This window comes from Podarcis liolepis, assembly GCF_965112155.1.
Source record: "Podarcis liolepis genome assembly, chromosome: 8".
NCBI classification, from domain to species: domain Eukaryota; kingdom Metazoa; phylum Chordata; class Lepidosauria; order Squamata; family Lacertidae; genus Podarcis; species Podarcis liolepis.
The window spans coordinates 440,458-465,763 of record NC_139560.1 but is presented as its reverse complement, the minus strand read 5'-3'; the positions used below and the strand labels follow the sequence as shown (position 1 = coordinate 465,763).

Here is a 25,306-nt window from a genome sequence, read left to right as displayed (position 1 = left end):
TTGTTGTGCAAATTCAATGAGGAGGGGGAGAACCATGTATATGCCACCTTGAGCTTCTGGGCGAAATAAACAAATGCAATCAATCAATCAATCAATGGCCGGAGGGTGAAGGATGCATGCAGCACTTTTCCAACCTGTGCCAAGGGAGAGGGAGGCCCCCCCTGTTTCTCCCAGGGAGTTTACAAGGGAGAGGCAAGAGGCCAAGGGGGGGGGGCAGAACTGGGCACCAGAGCAAACCAGAGGTGTCCCCAAAATTTTCTGGACATATTTGGAAAGCTACGCAAATGTCACGGATTCTGCTAAATTCTCATTTCAAAGAAGAGAATCTGGTGCTCAGAATTCCCCTCCAGAAAAGCACAACAGGCAAAACGTCTCCTAATATTCTCTAACAAATAAAACTCAACTCAAAGCAAACAAACAAAGCAGGCAACTCCCCCTAACTAAACAAATAAATGTGAAGAATCCTAAAGCCACCTTCTATAATAATAATAATATATAAAAAAACACCTGGGAGGGACAGAGTGGCTTGGCAGATGCCAAGAAGGATGTTTGAAGGCGCCAGGTGCCCACATGCGCCACATTGAGGACCCTGGGCATCCCAGGGTGGAGAAGAGGGACCCAAGAGGCCCAGATCCCGCAAAGGCTCCTTTTTCTACCTCACTCCTCTTGCCTCTGAGAGACAGGCATGCAAAGAGGCTGGTTATGAGTGGGGCTGATGGTGAGCACAGATGCTCCCGGCTCCCTAAGGAGCCTCTCCTGGGGGACCCACCACAATTGTCCCATGCGCAAGCCTGAACACCTTGACCCCTTCCTCTGGGCTGGGGCTGTTTGGCCAGTTGTGAAACTCTATAGGTCAATGTGCACAGTTCCTGACACAGGGGGAAACCCCCACTATAAATAAGTCAGAAATTAGATGGTTATAACAACAAAACCCTATATAAAAACAGGTATAAAAAATGTCCTGCTCTCTGGCGACATCTGGTGTTTCATGTTTATAGCGCATCCGAATTGTTGTTTCTTTACTAATGTAGCTGAGTCCCTGGAGCCGCCTTGTGGCAGTGAGTGCCGCAGGATGACGCTTGCCTAGGACTCATCCTTTCATGGATTTGTCTGTGGGTGCTGCCATTTCCCAACAGCCCTTCTCCGTCTCTGTCCCTGGAGCGTAGGAAGAAGGTGCCTTATACAGAGTCAGGCCGCTGGTCTGCCTAGTCCAGGGTTTCAGGCGGGGGCCTGAAAGCTGCCACTGGTCCGCCTTGCTCAGTTTTGTCTGCAGAAATGGCTCTCTGGGGTCTTAGGCAGGGGACATTCCCAGCCCGACTCGGAGAGAAGAGAATCACAGAACCGTAGGTGGAAGGGACCTGAGGGTCATCTAGTCCAGCCCCAACTATGTAGGTGAGAGGCTGTTGGGGACTGAACCTGGGACCTTCTGCCTGCCGTTCCCCTGCTCTGGGGAACCTCCTTTTAAGCAGAGTTTGGGTGGCCATCCGTCAGGGATGCTTCCCTTGCGATTCCTGCCTTGCAGGGGGTTGGACTAGATGACCGCCGGGGGTCCCGCCCAGCTCTACCCTTCTCTGGTTCTATGAAGCAATGTCCGCCTTGCTGAGCGCCTCCTGCCCCGGGGCCTTGGGTGGGGCTGCTGTGGCTCCGGACAGCCTGGCCTTGTTCTCTGTGCCAGATCAACAAGGCACCACGCGGGGGGTGGGCAGGAAGAGGCCTTTCCTCTGCTCCTCCTCCGCCCCCGCTGCCCCTGCCATTTAAGCCTGGGCCGCCTGCTGCGTTCGGCAAGACCCACGCTGCCCACGAAGTGCCACTTGGGGGCCCTGGCTCCATCCTGGGGGCTCACATGCAGCCGACCTTCACCCGCCGCTGCCTGGCGTTCTCTTCCTGCTGCTGCTGCTGCTGCTTCAGGAGGCCTGTAGGTAGCGCATTGGGGGCTGTGGGGGGGGGAGCTGTGGGTGCCACCTTCTTCCAAGGAGTGGGCTCCTCCGCTCCCTGGGCCAACTCTTGCCTGGCTGCATGGGGCCCTTTTGCATCAGAAGCAGGCCCTCTGCCTGCCTCTGGGCTTTACCTGCCTTTATAAGGGCCACAAATAAGGGGAGGGAAGTAGCTGAATGGCAGAGTGTTGCAGGTTCATACCCCCCCCCGTGGCATCTCCAGGCGGGACTAGGATAAAGTGCCTGCTTCCAAGACCTCTGCCCATCTCTTCGCTTCAGGGCTTGCTGTTACAGCCTGCGGGACTCCCTGCCACCTGCTTGTGGAGTGCCCGCGAAGGACCATAGCACAGCCTGGAGCAGCAGCTCACAAACAGAGACCCAAGACCTCGCAGCCTCTTCCGCCACTTTTATTTCTTACTGGGGGGGGGGGGTTGGGCTCCTGAACTTTTAGCTGGGGTGTGACAGGCAAGCACTAAGCAGCTGTTTCCCCACCAGTGTGTCTGCTGGCTTTTGGAGGCTGCACCAGTTGAATGCCTGACTGTTGCGCGGCTCTTAATAGCACTGGGGAGCCAGGGGCTGGGGGTCGGTAGCTGCCCTGGGGGGGGGGTCCTGCGCCTAGAGGATTGGGTCCTTCTTGCCCTGGGTGACTCCCATGGGTGGCTTCCTTTCGTTTTGGGCACCCCTCCACCGAGAAGGGAAGGGGCCACTTTGCAGAGAGCCCCGCTCCCCGGCCTACGTGGCACATTGTGTCTCAGGGGGTGAATCGGGCTTAGGAAAACACAAGTGTCACCCCCCCAATCTCCCCATGTTACCCACGAAGAACAGGGTCGAGCGGAGGGTCTCTCCAAGCGGCCGAAGCTTCGCGCTGGAGGAGAAGCTCGGCTCCCTTTGGAGCATTGCTGGGGGGCCGAGAGCAGCGGCGCCTTCTCGGCTTCTCCTCCTGGGTGGGGCGCGGAGTTTCCTCGGGCTTGTGGGGAACGAGGGTGGGGCTCCCAGCTGCCTGCAGTCTCCGCCTGGCGGAAGGCGAGCAGGAGATGTGGGGGCAGCAGTGGGGTGTGTTTGTATGGGGTGCGGGCGAGGCTTCTCTCTCCGGAGCGGGGCATGGCAGCTAGGGTGGGGGGTCCTCTGCCCCCAGCCCCACAGCGGGAGGGTAGGCAAAAGGGGAACCAGGAATTGGACTGCAGGAAGGTCGGTGGTTGGGGTGCAAATGAAGCCGCGTGGTGTGATCTGAGTGGGGCTCCCCAAGGGCAGGGGAAGTGGGGTGCGCGGCCCCCAACTTTCTTTTATTTTCCGTGGCCCCCCCTCAGGACTGCCGTTACTTTCCTTTAACCACATCCTCAGGCGGGCTGAGCAGGGGCTGAAGGGGGGGGAGGGGGAAAGGGGGGGCTCTCGATATTCCCCCAAGTGCGCGCTCTATTTATTCGCTTTGCTTTTCCGCTGAAGGCGACCTTGCCCCGGGTTGGTGTGTTCAGAGGCCCCGGATATCCCCGTGCTTGTGGGTCAGGCCAGCCGAGGTCAGAGAGCTGCCCCTGCCTGGCAGAGATGCAGAATTCCTTGCCTGCCCCACCCTGGGGGAGATGGGGGTCCCAGTGGGGAGGCCTGCGGGGCTCGCCCAGCGCCCCCCCTGCCAGCAGGACAGGGACCCCGGGGGCAGGATCGTTGCCTCGGGGTGGGCAGGCGAGGAGGGAAGGGCGCTGTGCCCCCCTGCTTGGCAGGCCCCGGCGTGGGTCCGGCTGGCAGGGCGCTCTGTGCTTGTGAGGCTGGCAGCGGGGCGGGCGGATGGGCTCCGTCCATTGTCCGGGTCTGAATGGGCTCTGTTCTGCTGCCAGCCTGTGCCCTGGTTAATAATTCAGCCGGCCCGGCCGCTCGGCGCTGGGCGGGTGCGGAGGCGAGATAGACACTCGCACGCACACGCGCACACGCATGCACACACACACACACACACGGGCGCGCACACAGCCTGCAGGAGCTGCAGTGCTCAGCAGAGCGGGAGGCGGAGCCTGCGCCGCAAAAAACGGCTGCATGTTGCTAAGGCGAGCCCAACTTATCGCTGCCGGCGCTGCTGCCGGGCTCCGCGGGACGCCTGCCAGGCGCTGAGCCCCCCAGGGTCGCCCCTTCCCCATGCCGCCTGCCGCCTGCCAGCTGCTCCCTGCCCATGCCCGGCCCGCTCTCCTGGCTGCCTTGGCAAGGTAGGCAGACATGCTTCGTGGGCAGGAGAGGGGCAGGACGCACCCGCGCACCCGGAGACGGTGAGTGGTCGGGGGTGGGGGGTCTGCCGGCTTGCCCGCCCGCCTGCCCTCCTTCCTTCCTTCCTAAGATGCGGCAGGAGAGTGCCAGGCTCCGGGGCCGAGGGATGCCAGACGGTGCCTGCCTTCCCTGGCCGGCTTCTGCTGCTGCTTCCACTGTGCCCTGTCTGTGGGTGTCGTGGGGAGCCGGTCTGGCCTGCAGCAGATGTCCCCAGGGAGCAGAGTGGGGCAGAGCTGGGCGCCCCCTGCAGACTCCGGGCCCTGCTGTGTGGGCAAAGCAAAGGGGAAGCCATGGGGCGCTTTGCATTCTCCAGGCAGAGCCCCTTGGGCAGGGGGAGGGTGCTGCTGTGGGGCACGGGCTCCCTGGACACCCACCCCCTCCCTGCGGTTTCCTCCCAGGCCTCAGGGGGTGCTGGAGTTGGGGGGTGGGGAGCAGAGGGTGGAGAAGCCAGGCCCCCAGGGGCGGGAACCGGTTCGGGGAGCTGGGCCTGGTCTGCTGGCCTGCCGGGCTGGTTCCTGGCCCCGAGGCCAAGCCGTCCAGCTGGGATCCGGAGCTCCTGCTCACAGGCAGCCTTCCTCCAGTCCTTCTCTAGGGCAGCGTGCAGCGTCTTGCAACCCAGAGAAAGCGTGAGTGGGGCTGGGGGATCCACAGGGGAAAGGCCAGAAAGGGGCCAGTTTGCTGAGCCCTTTGGGGAGAGAGGCCTTTATGGCACAGGGAAGCCCCTGTGCAGGAGGGGTGTGTGGGGCAGGGGGTGGGTTGCCTCCTGATTTCACCTGGGCTTGTGCCCCCCTGCCAGCTTCCTATTGGTGCCCAGAAAGCTGTGTCCATGGCAACCACGAAGTGCCAAGTAGCAGGCAGAGCTGGCACTGTCACTTCAGCCCCCAGCCGCCCTGGAGGATGCTAAATCACCCCCCCCCCCACTTCCTGGCAGAGGCAGCCTGACATCAGGCTCCCCAGTGCAAGAGGCAGTTGGGGGGCGGAGGGGGTGCACCTGAGAGGGGGCTGCATTCTGTGCCAGGGTGGGAAGGGGGGCCTCAGGGGCCTGGAACTGGCTGCTGAAATGAAGGCAGGCAGCAGAGCCTCACAGGGTCCAGAGGGCTGGCCATGCTTAGCCACACTTTCCCTGGAATGGGGGGGGGGGCGCTCCAGGTCTTCCTGCCTCCCCCTCTCCCCACCAGGACATGGGGGGAGCCTCTTGGGCTCCTGGGGACAGAAGGAGCTCCCTTGGGCACAGAGTCAGGCCACAACTGGGGGGTGTCTTTTCCCTACCCTGACCTGGAAGAGCTGTCCTTGAGGATGCTCCAGCCCTGAGCCAGGGGCCTCTGCCCATCTCTCTGCCCGCCTGGTCCTGCCTGTGCCCCTTCATTGGGCCAAAATGGGACCCGGCTGGTGGCTGCTGTCCTCCAGAGACTCTGGGAGCTGTGTGCCCCCTTCCCCAGAGCAGAGGTGAGTCAGCATGGAGGAAGTGGGGCCTGCCGAGGGGAGAGGCGGGTGGGGCTGGGCTCCTAGCTCTGGTGGGGCAGGTGGGGGAGAGCAAAGTGCTCCTGCAGCAGCCAAAGTTTGGGTCCTCCAGGGGCTGTCTAGTCTAACCCCTGGCTGTGTGGCAGGACCATAGAGACACACACACACGGGTGGGTGTGCCAGGGGAAGGATGCACATGGGAGCGCGCTGAAGGGGGAGAGTGCCTGTCAATGCATGGGTGCCAGTGTCTATGTGCAGAGGGTGTGTGTGTGTGTGCATGTGCTTAAGGGGCGTGGGGTCTTGGGTGGGCTTGCACCTCAGCTGCTTTGCTTGAGGCCACGAGAGCCTCTTGGGTTGGGAAAGAGAGAGGGCTTCCTGTGCTGGATGAGGCCGGGGGCCCACGGAGCCCAGCACCCTTTTCTCCCAGGGCAGCTCAGATGCCCAGACAGGAAGAAGCTCACAAGCACGAGAGGCCTCCTCCTCTGCTCAGCTGCCCTTCCCAGCAGTGGGATTCGGAGGCAGAGCCTCCCTCCTGGCTGGGAGCCAGGGACAGCCCCCCCCCTCCATAAATGTGTCCTCTTTTAAGGCATCTGGGTTGGTGGCTATGGCTGCCTCCTGTGGCAGGGAGTTCCACAGTTTACCCTCATGCTGCTTTTTTTCCTAGGCCACGCCTCTCCCCAGGCTCCTCTTCCTTGGAGCTCCATGAGTTCTCGGTTTTTACAGAGAGAGTTGTGGTTTCACTTTTATCTCTCTTCTGCGATAGGGAGGAAAGACTGGGGAGGGGAAAGGGTTTGTTTAAGGCCTGGAGCCTGGCTAATTCTCATTTCTCTTCCTGGTAAGGAAGGGTGCAAAAATGTCTGCCTTTCTCCCCTCCCCTTCCGGAATGTGTGGCTTGGCTGGCTGGCTTAAGATACCTGGGGAGGTTTCAGGAGACAATCTCTGGCCCTGGAGCAACTTTTGCCTCTAGTTAGGAGGGTCATAAAGAACCATTTGAAAAACGATGGGGGTCCACCTCCCTCCACTGCTCTTGTGCTGAGGCATTCTGTGGGGGGGCTTTTGCTCCTGGCCCCCATCGTGCCCAGGTGAGCCCCAGGAATTGCAGCACAGAACTCCTCAAGGCTGGGGGCTGGGGGTGCGGCAGACCGGGCCTTGGCAGGACCTCCTCAGCCTTTGGCAGTGTTGTTCAGTGGTTAGTGCCATGGGTGGCTCAGCTCTGAATCTTCATAGTCCCCAAGGGGCTGTTTGGGGCAAGTGCTTCTCCTGCAACCTGGTAGAAGTTCTCCCTCGTGCCCCCCACCTCCAGGCACTTCCCCCTAACCTGGAACCCCACAGGAATGCAGACACCCCCCCACCTTCCCCTCGAGTACTGAAGGCCAGCTGCTTGGGAGGGCCTGGGGGTGGAGTGTCTATATCGCCCCCCCCCCCAAAGCAGAGCTTTCATAGCTGGTCATGGCACGGGATTGGCCCTCTGGTGTCACATGTCTTCTCAGGCCAGGGGGATTCTGGGTGAGCGCCAGGATTATCCTGGAGGATCGTGACCCCCAAGTGGTGGGGCAGGAAGGTGTTAGCTGTCCTTCTGGGAGCTCCCCCTGAGCAGCCCCACCGGGAGCCAGGACAGGCAGCAGGGAGTTGAGGCTGATGGCTTGACTCCCACTGGGGGTCTTTGGATGGAGGCTTCTGAGACTGGCCAGGAATTCCCCCTCCTTCCCTCCCGCCAGGTTGCCAAGTGACCCCCTTGGGATGAGGACTTTGCTCCCCTCTCTGCTGCAGGATGCGGCTTGGCTGGCTGGCTGGAGCTGCCTGGCTCAGAGGGTGGGATGGGCTCTGCTCCCTCCTTGCCATTGTCTGGGCTGCAGAGGGTGGAGTGGGGGCTCCTAGGCCCTCCTTGCAGGACAAGCTGCTTTGCTCTGGCCACGTGGGCCCCCCCCCGTCCTGCAGAGTGGGGGTCCAGGGTGGGGCCAGGCGCTCCCTGTCTCTTCATCTCTGACCCTGCTCCTCCCCGCCTTGCAGGAGGTGATGTCTTCTTCCCGCCGGAAGGAGAAGCCGAAGATGGCGGAGGAGAGCTCCAGCGGCAGCAGCGGGGGCTCTCCTAGTCCGGGGGACACCCTGCCCTGGAACCTCCCGAAGCATCAGCGGACCAAGAGGACCAAGGCGTCGTCCGGCAACGGGACGGTCCTGGACCCTGCGGAGAGAGCGGTCATCCGCATTGCAGGTAGAGGGGGCTGAGGCTGGGAGGCCCAGATCAGGGGGTCTTGCTGGATTGGGGCCCAGAGGGTGAGCGGCTCTCCTGAGTTGACCTTGGCGAGGGCACCAGGAGCTTCTGTGAGCCACCATCCCTGGCCCTGGCCCTCCTTGCGCTGTGTTGTGGCGCCGTGTTGTTGTGCACCCAGGGGTCCCTCTGGGGGCCACTTGCCAGGGGTGCTTTGGGGTCTCCTGTTGCAGCTGAGTGTCGGGGGCTTGCGTCACGTCTCTTGAGTAATTGCCCAGCAGAGCTCTCTAGGATGGTCTGTAGGCAGTTGAGATCCACGTTGGTGGAGGGAGCCTGGGGGACTTGCTCACGGGGCACTTGGGGGTCAAAGTTGTTTGCCTCCTTAGGGAAACGGATGCCGTGTTTGATGCCGCTCCTGGTGAGGTTTCCGTTGCTCCGTCCAGACACGGTTTGTGGGGTCCGTTTTCGCCACCCTTGAGAGGGTGCTTGTGAGTCTGTGCCCAGCGAGGTGCCCCCTTGACCGCTGCCCTTCCTGGCTGATGGAAGCTGGCCTGGCTGCTGCTGGGTGTGATGGAGGGTCACGGGTTGGAGACCCTCTCTTTCTTTTTGTAAATTTTATTTACATTTTTCATTATTACCATTTCCAAAATCACATTCGCTTTCAAAAATATATTTCCACCATCAATATTTTTCTTTTAACAAAAATATTCAACATCTTCCCTTTAATTTTCCCACCATCCCTGCATATTCTCATATATCGATTTAGATCACTAGGGTTGATGAGCCTTTCCGTGTTGAGGGGGGTGGGGGGCCTGTTGCCCCTCCTTGGAGGAAACCCACCCTGCGCCCGATGGTCTTAGCACCTCCCACCCTGTTGCAAATACCCCCTTTGGGGGCAGAGCACTTGAGATGGTCGTGGGGCACAAACACAGATATTTGTGGGGGAAACTGACCCCCTTGACTCATTTTGATCTGGGCTGAGATCAGGGTTGGAACTGAATCAGCCTCGGTTGCCTTGATGGGTGACCTTGTCTGGAGAGAAGGACGGCGGGAGGCCACATTGCATGGCGTTTCTCCTGCTGATTTTGAGTTGCTTTTATTGCCGATTGTACATTGCCTTGAAATATATATGTGGAAGTTTAATAAATAAAAACAGATAGGTGGGGGGGGGGGAGGGATGGTTCTGCCCGCTCAACCTGTGACTGCTAGGTTTGCTCAGGAGATTTTGGCAAGGAACCCGGAGATTTTCCAAAAGTGCCTCTTAACCTGCTGCCTGTTTCCTCCTCCTTAACAGCTTCTGCTACAACTGAGTTGGGACATTTCTGATGAGCCGTTATTTTTCGCATTCGCTGTGTCATCAACAGTTGCAGTTGTTGCGTTTAACTGTCCTCCCCACGGTCTGCTTATTTTGTGGAATTATCATCCTCTGGCCCAGGGGGAGCTGCCTTCTGCCTGGGGGGGGGGGGAGGAGGTGTGCTGGGGGCCAGGAAGCCCGCAGGCCAGTGATGGTCAGAAATGGGGGGGTGGGGCCTCCCTGCTCTCCTTGCTGCTCTGACCTCCCTGGCAAGGGCAGCGGGGGCAGCAGCAGCCCCCCTGCAAGGGGGAAAGACCTTCCTCCCCACAGTCCCAACTCCCCAGCTCAGGGTGCTGCTGCAGCTGCAGGGAGCAAGGGGGGGCAGTGGGGGGGGGACTTGAAGCCCCGAATCTCCTTTCTCTTTCAAGCCGCCTCCATTCTTCTGAAGTTAGGAGAAAACACTCACTGTATAAATAAGCTTTTTGTATACCAAAAATTTTGGTGCTTCAGAACATTACCGCCTAACAGCCACCCTGGTGAATGCAAGCGGGGGGGGGGGGCAGGACAGGTGGGGGTGGGTGATATTCCTCCCTCTCGTTTCCTCCTGGGCCTGAAATGCAAGAAGCTCGTCTGCCTGGCTGAGGATGAAATCTCATTAGCAGAGCATTATTCGGGACCTCGGCTGGGATCTCACAGGCAATAAAATATCCCAGAGGCCATCAGTTGAGCCTAGCCTCCTAGGGAAGCTTTGCTCAGAGCAGACCTATTGAGATCAGTCATGTTTGTTCATTTCAGTGAGACTACTCTGAGTAAAGCTTATTTGGCGACAACCCCCTCTCACTTGAGGCCCTTGTTAGGGTCATGGAAGGAGCCCAGCGCCAAGCGACAGAGGGGCCCCAGCTCAGTTTGCAGGCCAGGCCATGGCAGCATCCTGCTCCCCCCACCACCCCCAGTAAGCCTGGCCCCTTCTCTTTCTCTGCTAGGAAGTCCAGTCTGAAAAGCTGGGAGCAGAAGGGGCTCAACAGAAGGTGCTGGTTCTTCCCGTTAGCAGACTGGGACCTAATGGGCAACCTAAGGACCGCTTTTTCCTCTCTGCCCCTTCCCATGCGCCGTGGTCCACATCAGAGGTCCTGTCCATTGAGGGGCAGTGGGTGAATGAGCGCAAGGGGGGGGCAGGGCCTCTTCAGTGGAAGCCCCTCCATAAGGCAAGAAGAAGCCCATCTTATGCTGCCCTCGGGAGAGAAGGGGGGCACATAGGGGCAGGCAAAGGGATCTGGCATTTTTGCCTTTTGCTGCTGTTGGAGAATAAGTCCTGGAGCCATTGGAGGGGACCCCAGGGCTCATCTAGTCCAACCCCTGCAATGCAGGGATCACAGGTCTGCTGCTTTTTATTGTTTGCTGGGGCTTTACAAGACAAACAACATTGTGGTGTTTTATCATTTTGTGACTGGATGGTTAGACCCCTTGGACTGGGTGGACAGTAGTTGTATGCAAGCAAATAAAACCTGCATGGCTGAAGGCCAGACGAGTTCTCCCCAACCCGGTGCCCTCCAGAGGCTTGTTTATTATGTGACAGAAAGGGGTATGTCTCCCTCAGGCGGGAGATTCCACCGTCTGGGATTCTGATGCCCCTGGACCAGTGATTCTCCAAGGGTGTGGCAGGAGAGGAGGGCGAGTGTGGCAGGAAGATTCAAGAACAACGAATATTGTATTTGGGAACAATTCATGTTCTTATGTAGCTGCATTGTTTTATATTTCCTGGATGTCCCTTAAAGGTAAAGGGACCCCTGACCATTAGGTCCAGTCGTGGATGGCTCTGGGGTTGCGGCGCTCATCTCGCTTTACTGGCCGAGGGAGCCGGCGTACAGCTTCCGGGTCATGTGGCCAGCATGACTAAGCCGCTTCTGGCGAACCAGAGCAGCGCACGGAAACGCCATTTACCTTCCCGCTGGAGCGGTACCTATTGATCTACTTGCACTCTGATGTGCTTTCGAACTGCTAGGTGGGCAGGAGCAGGGACCGAGCAATGGGAGCTCACCCCGTTGCGGGGATTCGAACCGCCGACCTTTTGATCGGCAAGCCCTAGGCTCTGTGGTTTAACCCACAGCACCCCCCGCGTCCCTAGATGTCCCTTAGTCATATTATAAAGCAGTTGTGTTCTGTGTTATAAATCGAGCAGGGCCAGGAGTTGTTTCGTTTTGTTTTACAATGTATTGCTTATCAGGAAAAAAGAAACATCAGTGTGGCATGATTATATTTCCGTTCTGATAGTGTGGCCCATTCTGAGCAGGGCAGCCAGAGTGCGGCCCCTCCACCAAACTCAGCCACAGACCAGCCTGCCAACTTTGTCCAAGTTCAGCTTGTTAAGAGCAGGGAACTTCCCTTCTGCACCTTAACTGGTTTCTGTCCTCCTCACCTGGCTCCAGGTATGTTTCTGGGCCACAATAAGCTTTTGCACAAAGCTTAGCTACGATTCTGTAAACATGAAAGCTGTCCAACCAGTCTTTGCCACCTACGTGAGGGGAGCCAGCCGCAAAGCCAGGGCTTATCCGGCAGAGCCACGCACACGTTCCAAACCAGCGCGGAGCCTGTCTGCTGGGGCTTCGCTTTTCATGTGCCGCACTTGTTTTTCCTCCCAAAGATCCAGGCAGGGGCAGCACAGAAGCTGGTCTGGGCCAGATCTTGGGAATCCCCCAGGCAGCTGCAGGAGCGACCTGAAGCAAGGGGCGTAAATGTTCAGGAACAAACAGACCCTAAACCCAAGTTAATTAAAACAAAACAAAACCCCGAAACAACAAAAATGCGTTCTAGTTTAGGCTTCAGGCGATTTCAGAGATGGAAAAACAAGCATTATAAGTAGAACAAGTTAGGATGTTATGCACAGGGGATCCCCAAACCCCTTTTGTCTGAGAGAAAGAGACCTCACTTCACGCAGAAAGATTCCTTGTGCTCAGGAGTGCAGAGAAAATGTGGCTGGAGGTATATTTCTTTTTTTCAAGGGGTGTAGAGTCATCAGCCGATGGCAGACTTGGGGAGGCACCTGGTCTGGGTTGGCACCTCTCAGGAAATACCTGGGGAGGGCTCTGAATGGATGTGGAATCCATGTTGCCTGCCTGCAGGGAAGACAGGTGGGGTGGATGGCAAAGCTGCTTCTAGCAGCTGGCTTAATAGGCGTGTGGTGCTTTGTGACTTTGTGGGGCTCACATGGGGCTGGTCCTCACTGTGTGTGTGCAGCTGCATGTGTCCTGGTCTAATTTGCGTCCTTCGCATGATGTTACTACCAAACAACACCAGGCTCAGTGCTTTCCCCCTGGAAATTTGGGTTTACTTGATACGGCAGGAATAGGGAACCTTTGGCCCTCCAGATGTTGCTGAACTACAGCTCCCATCAACAAGACCAGGAGGGGGTCCAGGGGTCAAGAAGGCAGTTCCTGCATGTACTAAAGAGGGGTGTGAGGGGCAGGTGGGGCTCGTCCACCTGGGAAGGGAGCCCGCCTAGGAGAAGGAAAACTCTGCTCCTAAACCCCCACTGCCTTGCGGGATCTCTTTGGGAGAGGAAAAGGCTCAGGAGTAAACCAAAGGGGAGTCCCTAAGGCGGTTGGGTGGTGCCTGGTACGCCTCCTTCAGGCAATTCCTGCAGCCAAGTTGGTGCCAAAGTCTCGCTCTGCTTTCCTTTGCAATGCCGAGGGGGGGGGGTCTTGTCGCCTGGGCAGCCCAGGACCTCCAGACACACAGCCCAGGCTTGCACCCCAGGGAAGTCCCTTCAGTGCTGCTAACACAGCGGTTGGGCTTCACCCCTGGAGGCGGACTCCATTGTCTCTCGAGACAGACGGAGGCCAGCAACTCCCATCAGTATACTCCCAACTCCCTGGTCATACTTGCTCTAGTTGGGTCCCACCTGGAGGGCCCAGGGTTCTCCATGCTTGCATATGGGGAAGATGCAGCAAGTCAGGGGGAAACTGGGCTCCAGACCTCTCTGCTGGGGGTTGCCAGCAATTTGTTTCAGTGTGTCTGGGTGGGTGGTTCTGCTGCTCCCCTTTCCATGCCTGCTGCTTCCCCATGACTTTCCCAGCTGTGCTCTTAACTATTTCCAGTGTGCTCCGGAAGGAAGGAATATTCTTTTTTGTTTGATCCCTCAGATCAAAACCAGAAAACTGCAGAAGCAAACCGCATTGAAAATCTATACACCCGATATACTATACTGCGCAGCATTCTGAAAAGCGTTTGCTGAGAATTTATAATTGCTTTCATTCTCTTCCGCCCCCAGTTTGCTAGTAAGAGCACTTCAGGAGCTCAGCCATTTATATATAATCACATCATGTGTGTGTACATATATTTTTGTATCACTCAGACTTGCACAAATCTTGCACAAGTAAGTTACAATAGGCTGGCTCCGTGCTTTTGCAGACTTCTTGGGTGGGAAATTTTATTTTAAAAAGCAAGGCTCATGCTCTGCGATCTGTGTGCATGCACAACCCATCGGATGGCAGGGACAGATCCAAAAGGGAACAGGAAGGAGGAAGTTGCTCCTCATATATAAATTCAAATATGTGCAGGTGTGGATTGCTCTGCATCTAATTTGAATGGGGGGGGAATGGAATAGCAGCTGAATGATGCTCCAATGTGGACAAGACCTTGGTGCTTTGCAGAGCATCCTGGCCATTTCCTTTTGACTGGCACCTTCCTGCTAAGCAGCTGGCTGGCACCTGCTCTCTCTAGTTATTATAGTCAGCTTTTTAAAAAAATCTGTTTTGCTTTTCGGTTTCATGAATCTACAAGGAGGCTTCCAATTTAACAATTTCACAAGAACAACAAAAGCAATATTAAAAGAAGCCAAAGATAGAAAGAACCAAGCGATTTGCAGATGGAAAACAATGAAACTCAGAAGCAAATGCAAAACTGAAAAACTAAATGCTGCAAGCCTTGGGCAAACAGAAAGCCCTTTCCCCCAAACCTGAAACTCCTTCCAGCTGGCCTCACAGGGGCAGTCCAAGCTTGGTGGTCAGTCGGGTGGGTTGGAGGTCTTGGGTTTTGGCCTCCAGAGCCTTTTGGACATTTCTGTGATGTGCTGTAAGGGGGTTTCTTTTTGGTTGGAGGGGAGGGCAAAGAGCTCCCCCTTGGCCTTCATTCTTCCTGGCCGTTGGCAAAGCCAGTTGCTGGTTTTACACAGTGAGGCGTTCCCAAAGCAAAGGAAGGATTGAACTCTCATTAATAAGAATAAGAATACACACAGAGGCTTGAACCAGCAAGACTCTGGGAAGGGTGCGTATAATAATCTCTCTCTCCACCCTGTGGCCCAGGTCGTTTTATTCACAAGAACCTTTTACAGAGTGTTCGGAAGAACCAATCAGATTTCTTCTGAGCATTTCAACAAACCCCAGGTGGGGACAATGTTAAACTACAAAAGCTAATTAAGCATGCACTTCTGGGGTAAATAAAGAACAGAACTACAAAGGAGTGCTGTCTGGCAACCCCAGAAGGTGATAAACAAGCAATAAACATGATAAGAGGGATGGCCAGGAGGACAGCGATCATTATCACCTTCAGGTGAGATCTCTTTCCTGGCCCAAAGATTAACATCCAAAGATTAACATATCAGAAAAGCTACATCAAAGAAACTGCCCACTGTCTCTGATGACCCAGGATGCCTGCCTGGGAGCTGTGTGCCTGACTTGTCAAGCAAGAGAAATGGACAGTAGAGGAAATATGGCATAAATGTAGAAGCTTATGAGATTTAATCAGAAATTATTGTCAATACATTAAACTCAGTCAACACAATGCATTCATCGTGGACACAATGGTTTGATATATATTTTATAATTCCTCATGGTAATCCCATCTGATCACTACAACACGGCAACCCCTGAGGCTTGTTGTGTGAGAATGAGAGACCCTGCAGACCCCAGACCCCCCACCCTTGTGCTGTCCAGGTTCATGCCCCCCACAGCTCCTTTCCTGTTGGCAGAGGGAGGGGCACACCCAGCCACCACCTGCCATAGCCAGCAGGGTGTGGGCAGGTCTTGTTTGCTTGCTCTGTTTGACGCTGAGGCCTCCAACCTCTGCTGCTGCTGCTCTGCTTGGCCCTCTGCCTGCGAGGGGGGGTGTCATCCTGCTCCATTCAGTACCTCTGGGTCACTTTCCTTTAAAAACAACAACTGATAAATTAATTTTTATTGAGGTTTTTATCTCTACAAAATAACAGAAAGAAAAAAAGGTTTACACATATGTGTATTGTAAGGTTACCAGATGTCCCCGTTTCCCGGGGTCAGTCCCCGGATTTACAAATCAGTCCCCATACAAAATCCATTGAAGTTGAAAAGTGTCCCTGGATTCATTGAAAAAAATCGTAACCTATTGACCCTGTTCTATTTTTATCAGTTGCTGGTAGGTTACCCAATCTGTATCCATATTGTCAGGGGTTCAGGAGCAGAGGCGAGGGCAAGGGAGGAAACAGAGAGCGAGGGGGAGGAGGCAGAAGAAAAGATGAGTGATGACGACGACCCGAGATCTCCGAGTCTTTCCAGTGAATCAGAAGATTCACAGAAAGGAGCACCAGTGGCCAGGGCAAGGGGGGAGACTAGGGGGACACCCCAGGAAGATAGAGCCAGAGGGGACTCAGAGGGGAGCAGCTGGAAATCGGGACCAGCGTCACCGCCAGAGAGCAGGGAAGAGGAAGGGAGCCAGGGGGGAAGCGCTGGCAGCTCACAGCAGGAGGGAGGGCACGAGTCAGGAGTGGCCACACCTCCATCGGGGAGCGAAGAGACGGTTAGACGGAAGGTGGAAGGTTGGGCGCGCGCGCCAAGTTCAAATGCACAGGGAAGTGACGCAGTAGGCAGCCCGGAGAGGGAGCCAGGTCCTAAAGCCCGGCGCAAGGAGACAGGAGGGTCCGGGTCAGCGTCAGAAGAATCCCGGAAGGAAGAGACCCCGGGGGGCAGAGGGACCCAGAGAAGAACAGTCAGGCGGAAAAGGTGGAGCAGGGCTAGGATATTAAGTTGGTGTACAAGGGGCGGAGATTCAGACGGAGCTTCGCCGATCTAAGCATAAGACGTAGAGTTGCACGCAGCAGCTTGAGAATGGAAACTGTAACTCAATAAAGACTTTTATTTAATGATCGCTGGCTAGCGTGATCCTCTGTGAGCTAGGATCTGGAAGCAACCCTGACAGTAAGCTCCGTCTCCTGAAATTGTGGGCATCCACGGCCTCGCGGAGAGGAGAGAAAGCGGGTGCCTACTAGCGAGCTCACGAACGGCAGACAACATGACGGCCGAACAGCAGATAGCAGAACTCAGAGAAGCAGTGTCACGACTGAATGCCGAGGCTCTGGCATCCAGGAAGAGAGAGGAGGACGCAGCTGCCGCCTACAGGGATCTCCAGGTCAGGTTGGAAGTGCTTACGAAGCAAGGGCAACAGACACCCAAACCAGAGGGGATTGGGTTGGGGAGACGCACAGGCGGTCTGGTCTCTCACTTCGATGGGAATTTGCAACAGTACCCCAACTTTAGAGCAGATGTAATGTGTGCACTGCAACTGCTGCACAAAGACTTTAGAGATGAAGAAGAGAAGGTGGGGTTCATCATGTCCCATTTGCATGGAGACGCTAAAGCATGGCTGCGCAATTTGTGGAGAGATAAGGATCCTGCACTCCAAAATGCGGATGCCTTTATTAAAGCGATGGATGGGTGTTTTTTATCAAGCATTGACGTGGATCTGGCCCGGAAGGAGGTGCATGGACTAAGGCAAGGGAGGGCCAGCGTGAGGCAGTACCATGCCCGCTTTTTCGCTTTGGTCAGTGCCCTGGAATGGGACAGAGATTCGGCCCCTGTAAGAGACCTGTTTTGGGAGGGATTGCACAGCTCGGTTAAAGATGAAATTGCGAGGGGGGAGAGACCCCGGACCACGCAGGAGATCGTTCAGAGGGCGCTGGCGGTGGGGGTGCGGCTGGAAGAACGCCCGTGGAGCAGGGACGAAGGGCGTGGAGGGCGCGAACCAGCCAGGGGCTCCTCCTTCCTTCCCAGAGAAGCAGCGCGTGCGCAATCCACGCCTCCGCCCGGAGGAGGGGCGGAACCTATGGAGGTGGGAGGTGCAAGGGCTCAGTCAGCAGCCAGAGCCCTAGCACCGGCAACAGTGAAAGCGAAGCCTCCTAGAGGGAACAGGAAGTGTTACATCTGCGAGGAGCCAGGGCATATGGCGAAAGAGTGTCCCCGGAGGCTCCACAAACACACTGCAGCCTCGGCAATGGTAACTGCAGCAACGCAACAAGGAGAACCACAGCAGGGAAACGACGCAGTCTGGCTGGAGGAAGAGGCACTGGGGCCCAGCCAGATGTCTCACTGAAGCAGTCCCCAGAGATTTTACAGCCCATGGACCCCCTCCCGCCCAAACCGGTAGTAAGGCTCACCGCATCTCTCCAGCTGCCCAATGGAATCACCATGGACGTGCCAATCACCATTGACTCAGGAAGCAATGCGGACTTTATAGGGCAGGACTTTGTCGACCGGCACGCTATACAGTTGCTGCCTGCCACGCTGCCCCTGCAGGTTGTCACGGTGGATGGCAGGGAGCTGCTGGGGGGGCAAGTGGTGAAGCAGACGCCACCAATGGTGATGCGACTTGGGAATCACAGGGAGGTCATCAGCTTCAACGCCACTCAACTATCGGACACGCCCATTGTATTGGGCATGAGTTGGCTGGACAAGCACAGCCCAACGCTGGCTTGGTACCAGAGGCAGCTGACCTTCGGCTCTTCCTTTTGCGCTGAACACTGCATCGTGCCCCGGCAGGAAGGAGAGGAAGAGGAGTCACAGCTGCAGCTAGGTACGCTGCAAGCGGTTCCCCACAAGTACGCAGAATTTTTGGAGGTTTTCTGCGAGAAGGAGGCAGACAGGCTACCCCCCCACAGACCATATGACTGCAAAATTGACCTGCTGCCGGGGGCGGCGCTGCCCAAAGGGAAGCTGTATTCCATGTCTGAGGACGAACTGCAGGAACTCAAGGAGTTCATAGATCATAATTTGGAGCGCGGTTTCATCCGAGAGTCCAAGGCAGTGGGGGGCAGTCCGGTATTCTTTGTTAAGAAGCGGGACACGCCCCAAAAAAGACTTGTAGTGGACTACCGCATTTTGAACAGTGTGACCAAGCCATCGGACTTCCCCATGCCCCGAATCGACGACCTCCTCGCAAAGGTACGCAAGGGCAGCGTGTTCACCAAGTTGGACCTGCGAGGGGCGTACAACCTCATTCGCATGCGGGAAGGAGATGAGTGGAAGACAGCCATGTTCACGCCCCTGGGCACCTACGAATATAGAGTTATGCCTTTTGGATTGCAAAATGGCTCCCACGTTTTTCAAGCTTTCATGCATCACGTGTTGGCGGGGCTCCTCTACAAGACGTGCGTCTGTTTCTTGGATGACATCCTGATCTTTTCGGAATCTCAGCAGGAGCATGACAGACACGTCAGGGAAGTGCTGAGCAGGCTACAGCAACATAGGCTTTACGCCAAGCTGGAGAAGTGCCAATTCGATGTAACGGAGGTGGATTTCCTGGGCTACAAGTTGTCTGACAAGGGGCTCGCCATGGACAGCGCCAAGGTTCGAGCGGTGTTGGATTGGAAAAGCCCACGCAACCGGAAGGAGGTCCAACGGTTTGTCGGCTTCGCGAACTTCTATCGCAAGTTTATCAAAGGCTTTGCTATGCAGACAGCGGCCATCACGGACACGCTCAGTTCCAAGAAAAAGAAGTTCATCTGGACAGCGCAGGCAGAGCAGTCCTTTCAGGCACTCAAGCGTCTCTTCGCATCGGAAGAACAGCTGCTTCATGTCAACCCCAGCAGGCCGATGAGGGTTGAGACAGACGCCTCAGACAGAGCCGTCGGAGCAGTCCTGCTGCAGAAGGACCCGCAGGGGGTTTGGAGGCCGGGAGCGTTTTACTCCAGGAAGCTCAGCAAGTCCGAACAGAACTACACCATCTGGGACAGGGAGTTGCTGGCCATTCATGCAGCATTCAAAGCATGGAGGCACTTCCTGATCGGAGCCAAGCACACGGTGTAGGTCTGCACAGACCACAAGAATCTGGAGCACTGGCGCACGGCACAGTTCCTGAACCAGAGGCAAATACGTTGGGCTGAGTTCTTTGCGAACTTCGACTTCCGAATAGAGTATGTCCCGGGGGACACCAACATCATGGCGGATGCTCTCTCCCGTAAGCCGCAGTATCTGGAGGAGGCAACGCCAGCGGCCGCCATGCACATCTTCGCACCGACAGTGTGGGCGTGCGCTGCGGCAACAGTTGACCTGGAGGCGGTGCGACGAGCGTTGCAGGATGACTCCTTCGCGCAAGCAAAGATGGCAGAGGTGCACAGGGGCACGGCAGCGACCGACGAGTTCCAACTGCGAGATGGATTGCTCCTCCATAAAGGGGCCATCTACGTGCCGGGAGACGAACTTCGCGCCAAGGTACTGCAGCAGCTGCACGACGCGCCCACTGCCGGGCACTTTGGCAAGGAGAAGACGGTGGAATTAGTCGCCAGAGACTTCTGGTGGCCCGGAATGAGAGGGGAAGTCGCGGACTACGTGGCGAGGTGTGACACCTGCCAGAGGGCCAAACCAGTACACAGACCGCCGGCCGGACTGCTGGAACCGCTGCAAACCCCGTGCGAACCATGGGAGAGAGTGGCCCTGGACTTTGTCACGGATCTGCCCAGCTCGAGGGGCAAGACGGCTGTGCTGGTGGTGGTGGTGGACTTGTTCTCCAAGATGGCACATTTCATTCCGTGTGCGAAGGTGGCCACGGCGGAACAAACCGCCAAACTGTTCATAGATCACGTGTTCAAGGTTCACGGTCTGCCGCGGTCTATTCTGTCCGACCGAGGGCGACAGTTCATCTCGAACTTCTGGCAGAAGCTGATGGGCTTCCTGAACGTCAAGATCAACCTGGCGTCGGCTAGACACCCGCAGACCAACGGGCAAGCGGAGCGGGTCAATGCCATCATGCAGCAGTACCTGAGATGCTATGCGAATCAACAGCCTGCGACGTGGGTGGATTACCTGCCTCTCGCCGAGTTCGCCTACAACAACACGAAGCACGTGTCCACGGGGGTCATGCCGTTCTTCGCCAACAACAGGAGGCACCCCAGAACCTTCCCGGGACTGGAAAGAATGGGGGAGGGGGAGCCGCAGACAGCAGATGCGTTCGTGTCGGAGTTGCAGGAGGTCCACGATCAGCTGAGGCGGCACCTGGAGCTGGCTAAACACGCATACAAGGTACAAGCGGACAAACACAGAAGGCTTGGCGAAGAGATCCATGTGGGAGACTGGGTCTGGTTAGCAGCCCACGCAGTGCCGGCCAGGTCGTTGGCGAAGAAGAAACTAGGGCATAAACAACTGGGGCCCTACCAAGTCGAAGAGCAGGTCAACCCGGTGGCTTTCAGGCTGGCGCTTCCGGAGGGCTCCAGGATGCATCCGGTGTTCCACAGATCGGTGCTCACTCCCTACAAGGCACCTCACAGGTTTCAGGAACCAGGAACGGCGCCGAGTCCGCTCCGAGAGAGAACCGGGCAAAGGGGAGTAGCACAGGAGGTGCGCATCAACGAAGTCACGGAGATTTTGGACTCCAGATGGGGGGAAGAGGGGGTAGAATACCTTCTCGCCAAGGAGGGCACCCCGGCCAGTGCCAACAGCTGGGTGCCGGGCTACGCTTTAGACAAACCTCTGCTCAAAGAAGAGTTTCATGCCCTCTTCCCACATAGGCCAATGCCAGCAGACTTTTTCGACGACTGGCTTTTCACGCCCACGCTTTCAGCCAGCACGTTCCGGGGGTTCGACTCGGACGAGGAACCGACACGAGACGCCCGTTCCCCGGAGGGGTCACCCTCGGGATCTGCTTCAGAACCCTCGTATTGGTGGGATGATCGACCAGAGGAGCAGTGGCGCAGAAAGTGGCTGGAGGGTCCAGGACGAGCAACGTCTCCAGACAGAAGCGAGGGAGAGACGGACATGGACGTTTTCGGGGACGACCTGGGTTTCGAGCACGGCGGCACAGAGATGGAAGCAGAGGTGACCGTCGTCGACGAGAGCAGGGAGGAAGAACCGGAAGACTTCAGATGGAGGCCCGCCACGGGAAGCGAACTGTACCCGACATTCGTCCCCTTGACACGGCAGCACCCAGCTCCCGCACCGGAAGGAGGGGAGGGGGGAATGGGGGGCTTCGAGGGGGGGATGGATGTCAGGGGTTTAGGAGCAGAGGCAAGGGCAAGGGAGGAAACAGAGAGCGAAGGGGAGGAGGCAGAAGAAAAGATGAGTGATGACGACGACCCGAGATCTCCGAGTCTTTCCAGTGAATCAGAAGATTCACAGAAAGGAGCACCAGTGGCCAGGGCAAGGGGGGAGTCTAGGGGGGCACCCCAGGAAGATAGAGCCAGAGGGGACTCAGAGGAGAGCAGTTGGAAATCGGGACCAGCGTCACCGCCAGAGAGCAGGGAAGAGGAAGGGCGCCAGGGATCAAGCGCTGGCAGCTCACAGCAGGAGGGAGGGCACGAGTCAGGAGTGGCCACACCTCCCTCGGGGAGCGAAGAAACGGTCAGACGGAAGGTGGAAGGTTGGGCGCGCACGCCAAGTTCAAATGCACAGGGAAGTGACGCAGTAGGCAGCCCGGAGAGGGAGCCAGGTCCTAAAGCCCGGCGCAAGGAGACAGGAGGGTCCGGGGGGTCGGCGTCAGAAGAATCCCGGAAGGAAGAGACCCCGGGGGGCAGAGGGACCCAGAGAAGAACAGTCAGGCGGAAAAGGTGGAGCAGGGCTAGGATATTAAGTTGGTGTACAAGGGGCGGAGATTCAGACGGAGCTTCGCCGATCTAAGCATAAGACGTAGAGTTGCACGCAGCAGCTTGAGAATGGAAACTGTAACTCAATAAAGACTTTTATTTAATGATCGCTGGCTAGCGTGATCCTCTGTGAGCTAGGATCTGGAAGCAACCCTGACACATATTCTTCTTTTTTACTGATATCATCTCCTCTGGGGATATCCACCAGGGTATCTTAGGCTCTAATAACCTGTGATACCTGTCCCAGACCTTATATAATGAGTTTCTAACTATATGATTTAAAAAATCCCTATGCACTGCCTCTTTGTTGTAAATTAAGTGGGCACGCTCTGGGTCACTCTCCTTGGGTCTGCCTTGGGTCCTGCCTGTGTTCCAGCAGCTCAAGGTCTCCCCTCCCCCACCTTGAGAGTCACCTGCACTCCCTTGGACCACAGGTAAGGATGGGGGAGAGAAATCCAAGGAAATGTGAACTGACTCCATTCCCCAGTCTATCCCTGGCCCAGCCTAATTCCCACTTTTCCAAGCAAGGCAAGGCCTAGACTGGACCCTGCGTCCTTTGAAATTCTCCTGATTTTGCAGGGCAGTTTCTCAGCCAGGTAACTCCAGCTCTGCATATACCTTGGTTCTCAAACGCCTTGGTACTTGGACGTTTTGACTCCTGAGCACTGAAAACCCGGAAGTAAGTGTTCTGGTTTTCAAACGTTTTTCAGAAGCCGAACGTCCGACTCAGCTTCTTATTGAGTGCAGGAAGCTCTTGCAGTCAATTGGAAGCCGTGCCTTGGTTTTCGAATGGTTTTGGGAGTCAAACAGACTCCTGGAACGGATTAAGTTCAAGAAGCAAGGTACAGCTGTACTGGGATAAAGTGTGCATAGCCTTGTGTGCAGAAAGGAGCTTATGAGGGAAAACTGCATTGTATATTGTGAGAGACATTTGCATGAACGTGCTGACGGATCTTCATGGAGACTTTAAAAAATAATAATTTGCAAACTGGCCTGGAGAGCTGAAGAGCAGAAGGGCCTGAAAGGGACAGATTCACCCACCAGTTTCTCTCTGTCCTTAGTGGGGGGACTGTTTCTCTCCTGTGCTGGGTGGGACCATGCCTAGTCTCCTGCGGGGAGGGGCTGGGGGGATGTGGGGGTGTTGCAGTGGTGGCTGTGTGGGCAGAGATGCCCCTTGCCTTGGTCCTGCCCTGCAGTGAGAGCAGCCTCCAGCAGGGGGCCCTGCAATACTGGTCCCTTCGCCCCCCAAGCGCCTCCTTGTCCATTGGCAGCAAAGGAGCCCCTGGAGGAGCCAAGCAGAGACTCAGGAGCCGCCTGGGCAGAGAGCGGGGGGGGGGGCACAGTGTCCTGGCTGGGTCCTTCCCCTGATCTCAGGCTGGGCAGTGTCCAGTCCAGCTTCTCTGCTCCTCCCTCAGCCCCACAGGAGGGAGGGCAAGGCCTGGCACTGGACCCACAGACAGCCCATTTATTTACAGTCATACCTCGGGTTACAAACGCTTCAGGTTGCGCGTTTTCAGGTTACGGACATGCCAAAACCCGGAAGTACCGGAACAGGTTACTTCCAGGTTTCGGTGCTCGTGCAGAAGCACTAAATTGCACTTTGCACATGCACAGAAGCGCCAAATTGCAACCTGCTCGTGTGCAAAAGTGGCGCTGCGAGTTGTGGACGTTGTGGGTTGCGAACGTGCCTCCTGCATGGATCACGTTTGCAACCCGAGGGCGCACTGTATTTACTTCTTGCATTTCTGTCTATGATTCCATGATCCCATCTTCTCTCCAAGGCTCTCAAGGTAATGTGCATAGTTCTCCCATCTGTATTTTTTCCCTTGCAACAACCCTGTGAGGCAGCTTAGGCTGAGAAGCAGCTCCTGGCCCAAGGTCACCCCGTGAGCTCCATGGCTGAGAAGGGATCTGAACCACAGAACCATGGAATGGCAGTTGGGAGGGACCCCAAGGGTCATCTAGTCCAACCCCCTGCAATGCAGGGGTCTCAGCTCAAGCAGCCATGACAGATGGCCAGCCAACCACTGCTAATAATAATAATAATAATAATAATAATAATAATAATAATAATAGTACATTTATTACCCCCCCATCCTTCAAGGAAGGAGAGTCCACCTCCTCCTGGCCTGGCTCACTTGCTCAGTTCGGGACAGACAGTGTACAACACTGAGAACTTAATTTGTGCAGCCTAAAAATAAAGAATAATACGCAGCTTAATAATAGAATAATCATGATAATAGTCCCCCCACATTTAAAATACCATAGACCAGGCATGTCCAAAGTCTCTTTTATGGGCCTAATCTGGCCTGTGGCAGTCTATTTCCTGGGGTAAAATCCTAAAAAAACCTCAACAACTTCAATCCTAAGAGAAGCTCAACAACATTGGTTGGCCCTTCGGTCGGCCCCCACAGCCCTTCACTTCATCAAATCTGGCCCTCTTTGAAAAAAGTTTGGACACCACTGCACATTGACTGTTTAATGGCCGAAGGGTCAAGAGGAATGTTTTTGCCTGGCGCCTGAAGACATGTGATGCTGGCAGCAGGCGAGTCTCCCTGGGGAGAGCCAACCACAGATGGGGGGCCACTGCAGAAAAGGCCTGTTCTCGTGTTGCCACCCTCTGGACCTCTCCGGCAGGGGGCACCTAGAGACGGGCCTCAAAGGACACGGGCAGGGTCAGTTTCCATGGGGAGAGGTGGTCCGTCAGGTACTGAGGTGCGGAGGACTGAACCCAGGTGTTCTGCTGATGAGTTACAGCCCTGTGGTGTGCCCTGCCTTGCACTGGCTGGTTGAGGGCTGGGGCCTGGCCTGGCCTTGTGGGGGGTGGGGGGTGCCCTTGGCCTCTCCCTCCCAGCTCCCTGGTTCTCTCTGACTGGCTTCCCCCGAAGTCTTTTCCTTCTGCTCTGAGGGAGACCAGGGGCTGCAGTTCTTTTCACTGAAGCTGAGCTCTGAATCCCATACAGACGCCCCTTTCCCCCGCAGCTTCTCTCTGGCTGCCCCTGCCCTCCAGGCTCCAGCCACAGACTTGAGGGCACTTGGTCTCCTCTGCCTGTCTTTGTGCCCCTCCTGGCGCTTTGCCCAGGTGCCACTTCTGAAGGCTGAAGGACGTGGGCCTGGGTGGCATGCCAGGGATGCCTGAGGGAGCAGTGAGCCCTGCGAAGGAAGGGGCCTGGGGCACCCAGTCCTGCCCATTCTGGGCCCTCCCTCTGTGTCCTTGGCTTCACCTGTCTCAGGTTCCCAGCTTTGGCTGCCTTGATGCCAGCACATGGAAACTGCGTGGCCTCTCCTGGCCTGCAGGTGAGATGGTCTTCCCTGGAGGAGTTCTCTGGCATGCGCACTCATCCCAT

General features: G+C 56.5%; 1 protein-coding gene across 7 annotated transcripts in view; it reads left to right on the top strand.

The window, feature by feature from the left end:
* Nucleotides 1-25,306, top strand: part of PLEC (plectin) — a 122,456-nt gene that overhangs the window by 3,541 nt on the left and 93,609 nt on the right. For 3 of the 7 annotated variants that reach the window (XM_083516426.1, XM_083516428.1, XM_083516418.1), the window contains exon 4: nucleotides 7,653-7,854. In XM_083516426.1, the coding sequence (XP_083372552.1) occupies nucleotides 7,653-7,854 (202 nt within the window). Of the gene's footprint in view, nucleotides 1-1,615; nucleotides 1,916-3,616; nucleotides 4,184-7,652; nucleotides 7,855-25,306 lie in introns of those variants that run through there. The other 4 variants (XM_083516423.1, XM_083516429.1, XM_083516433.1 and 1 more) reach the window with 4 other exon arrangements.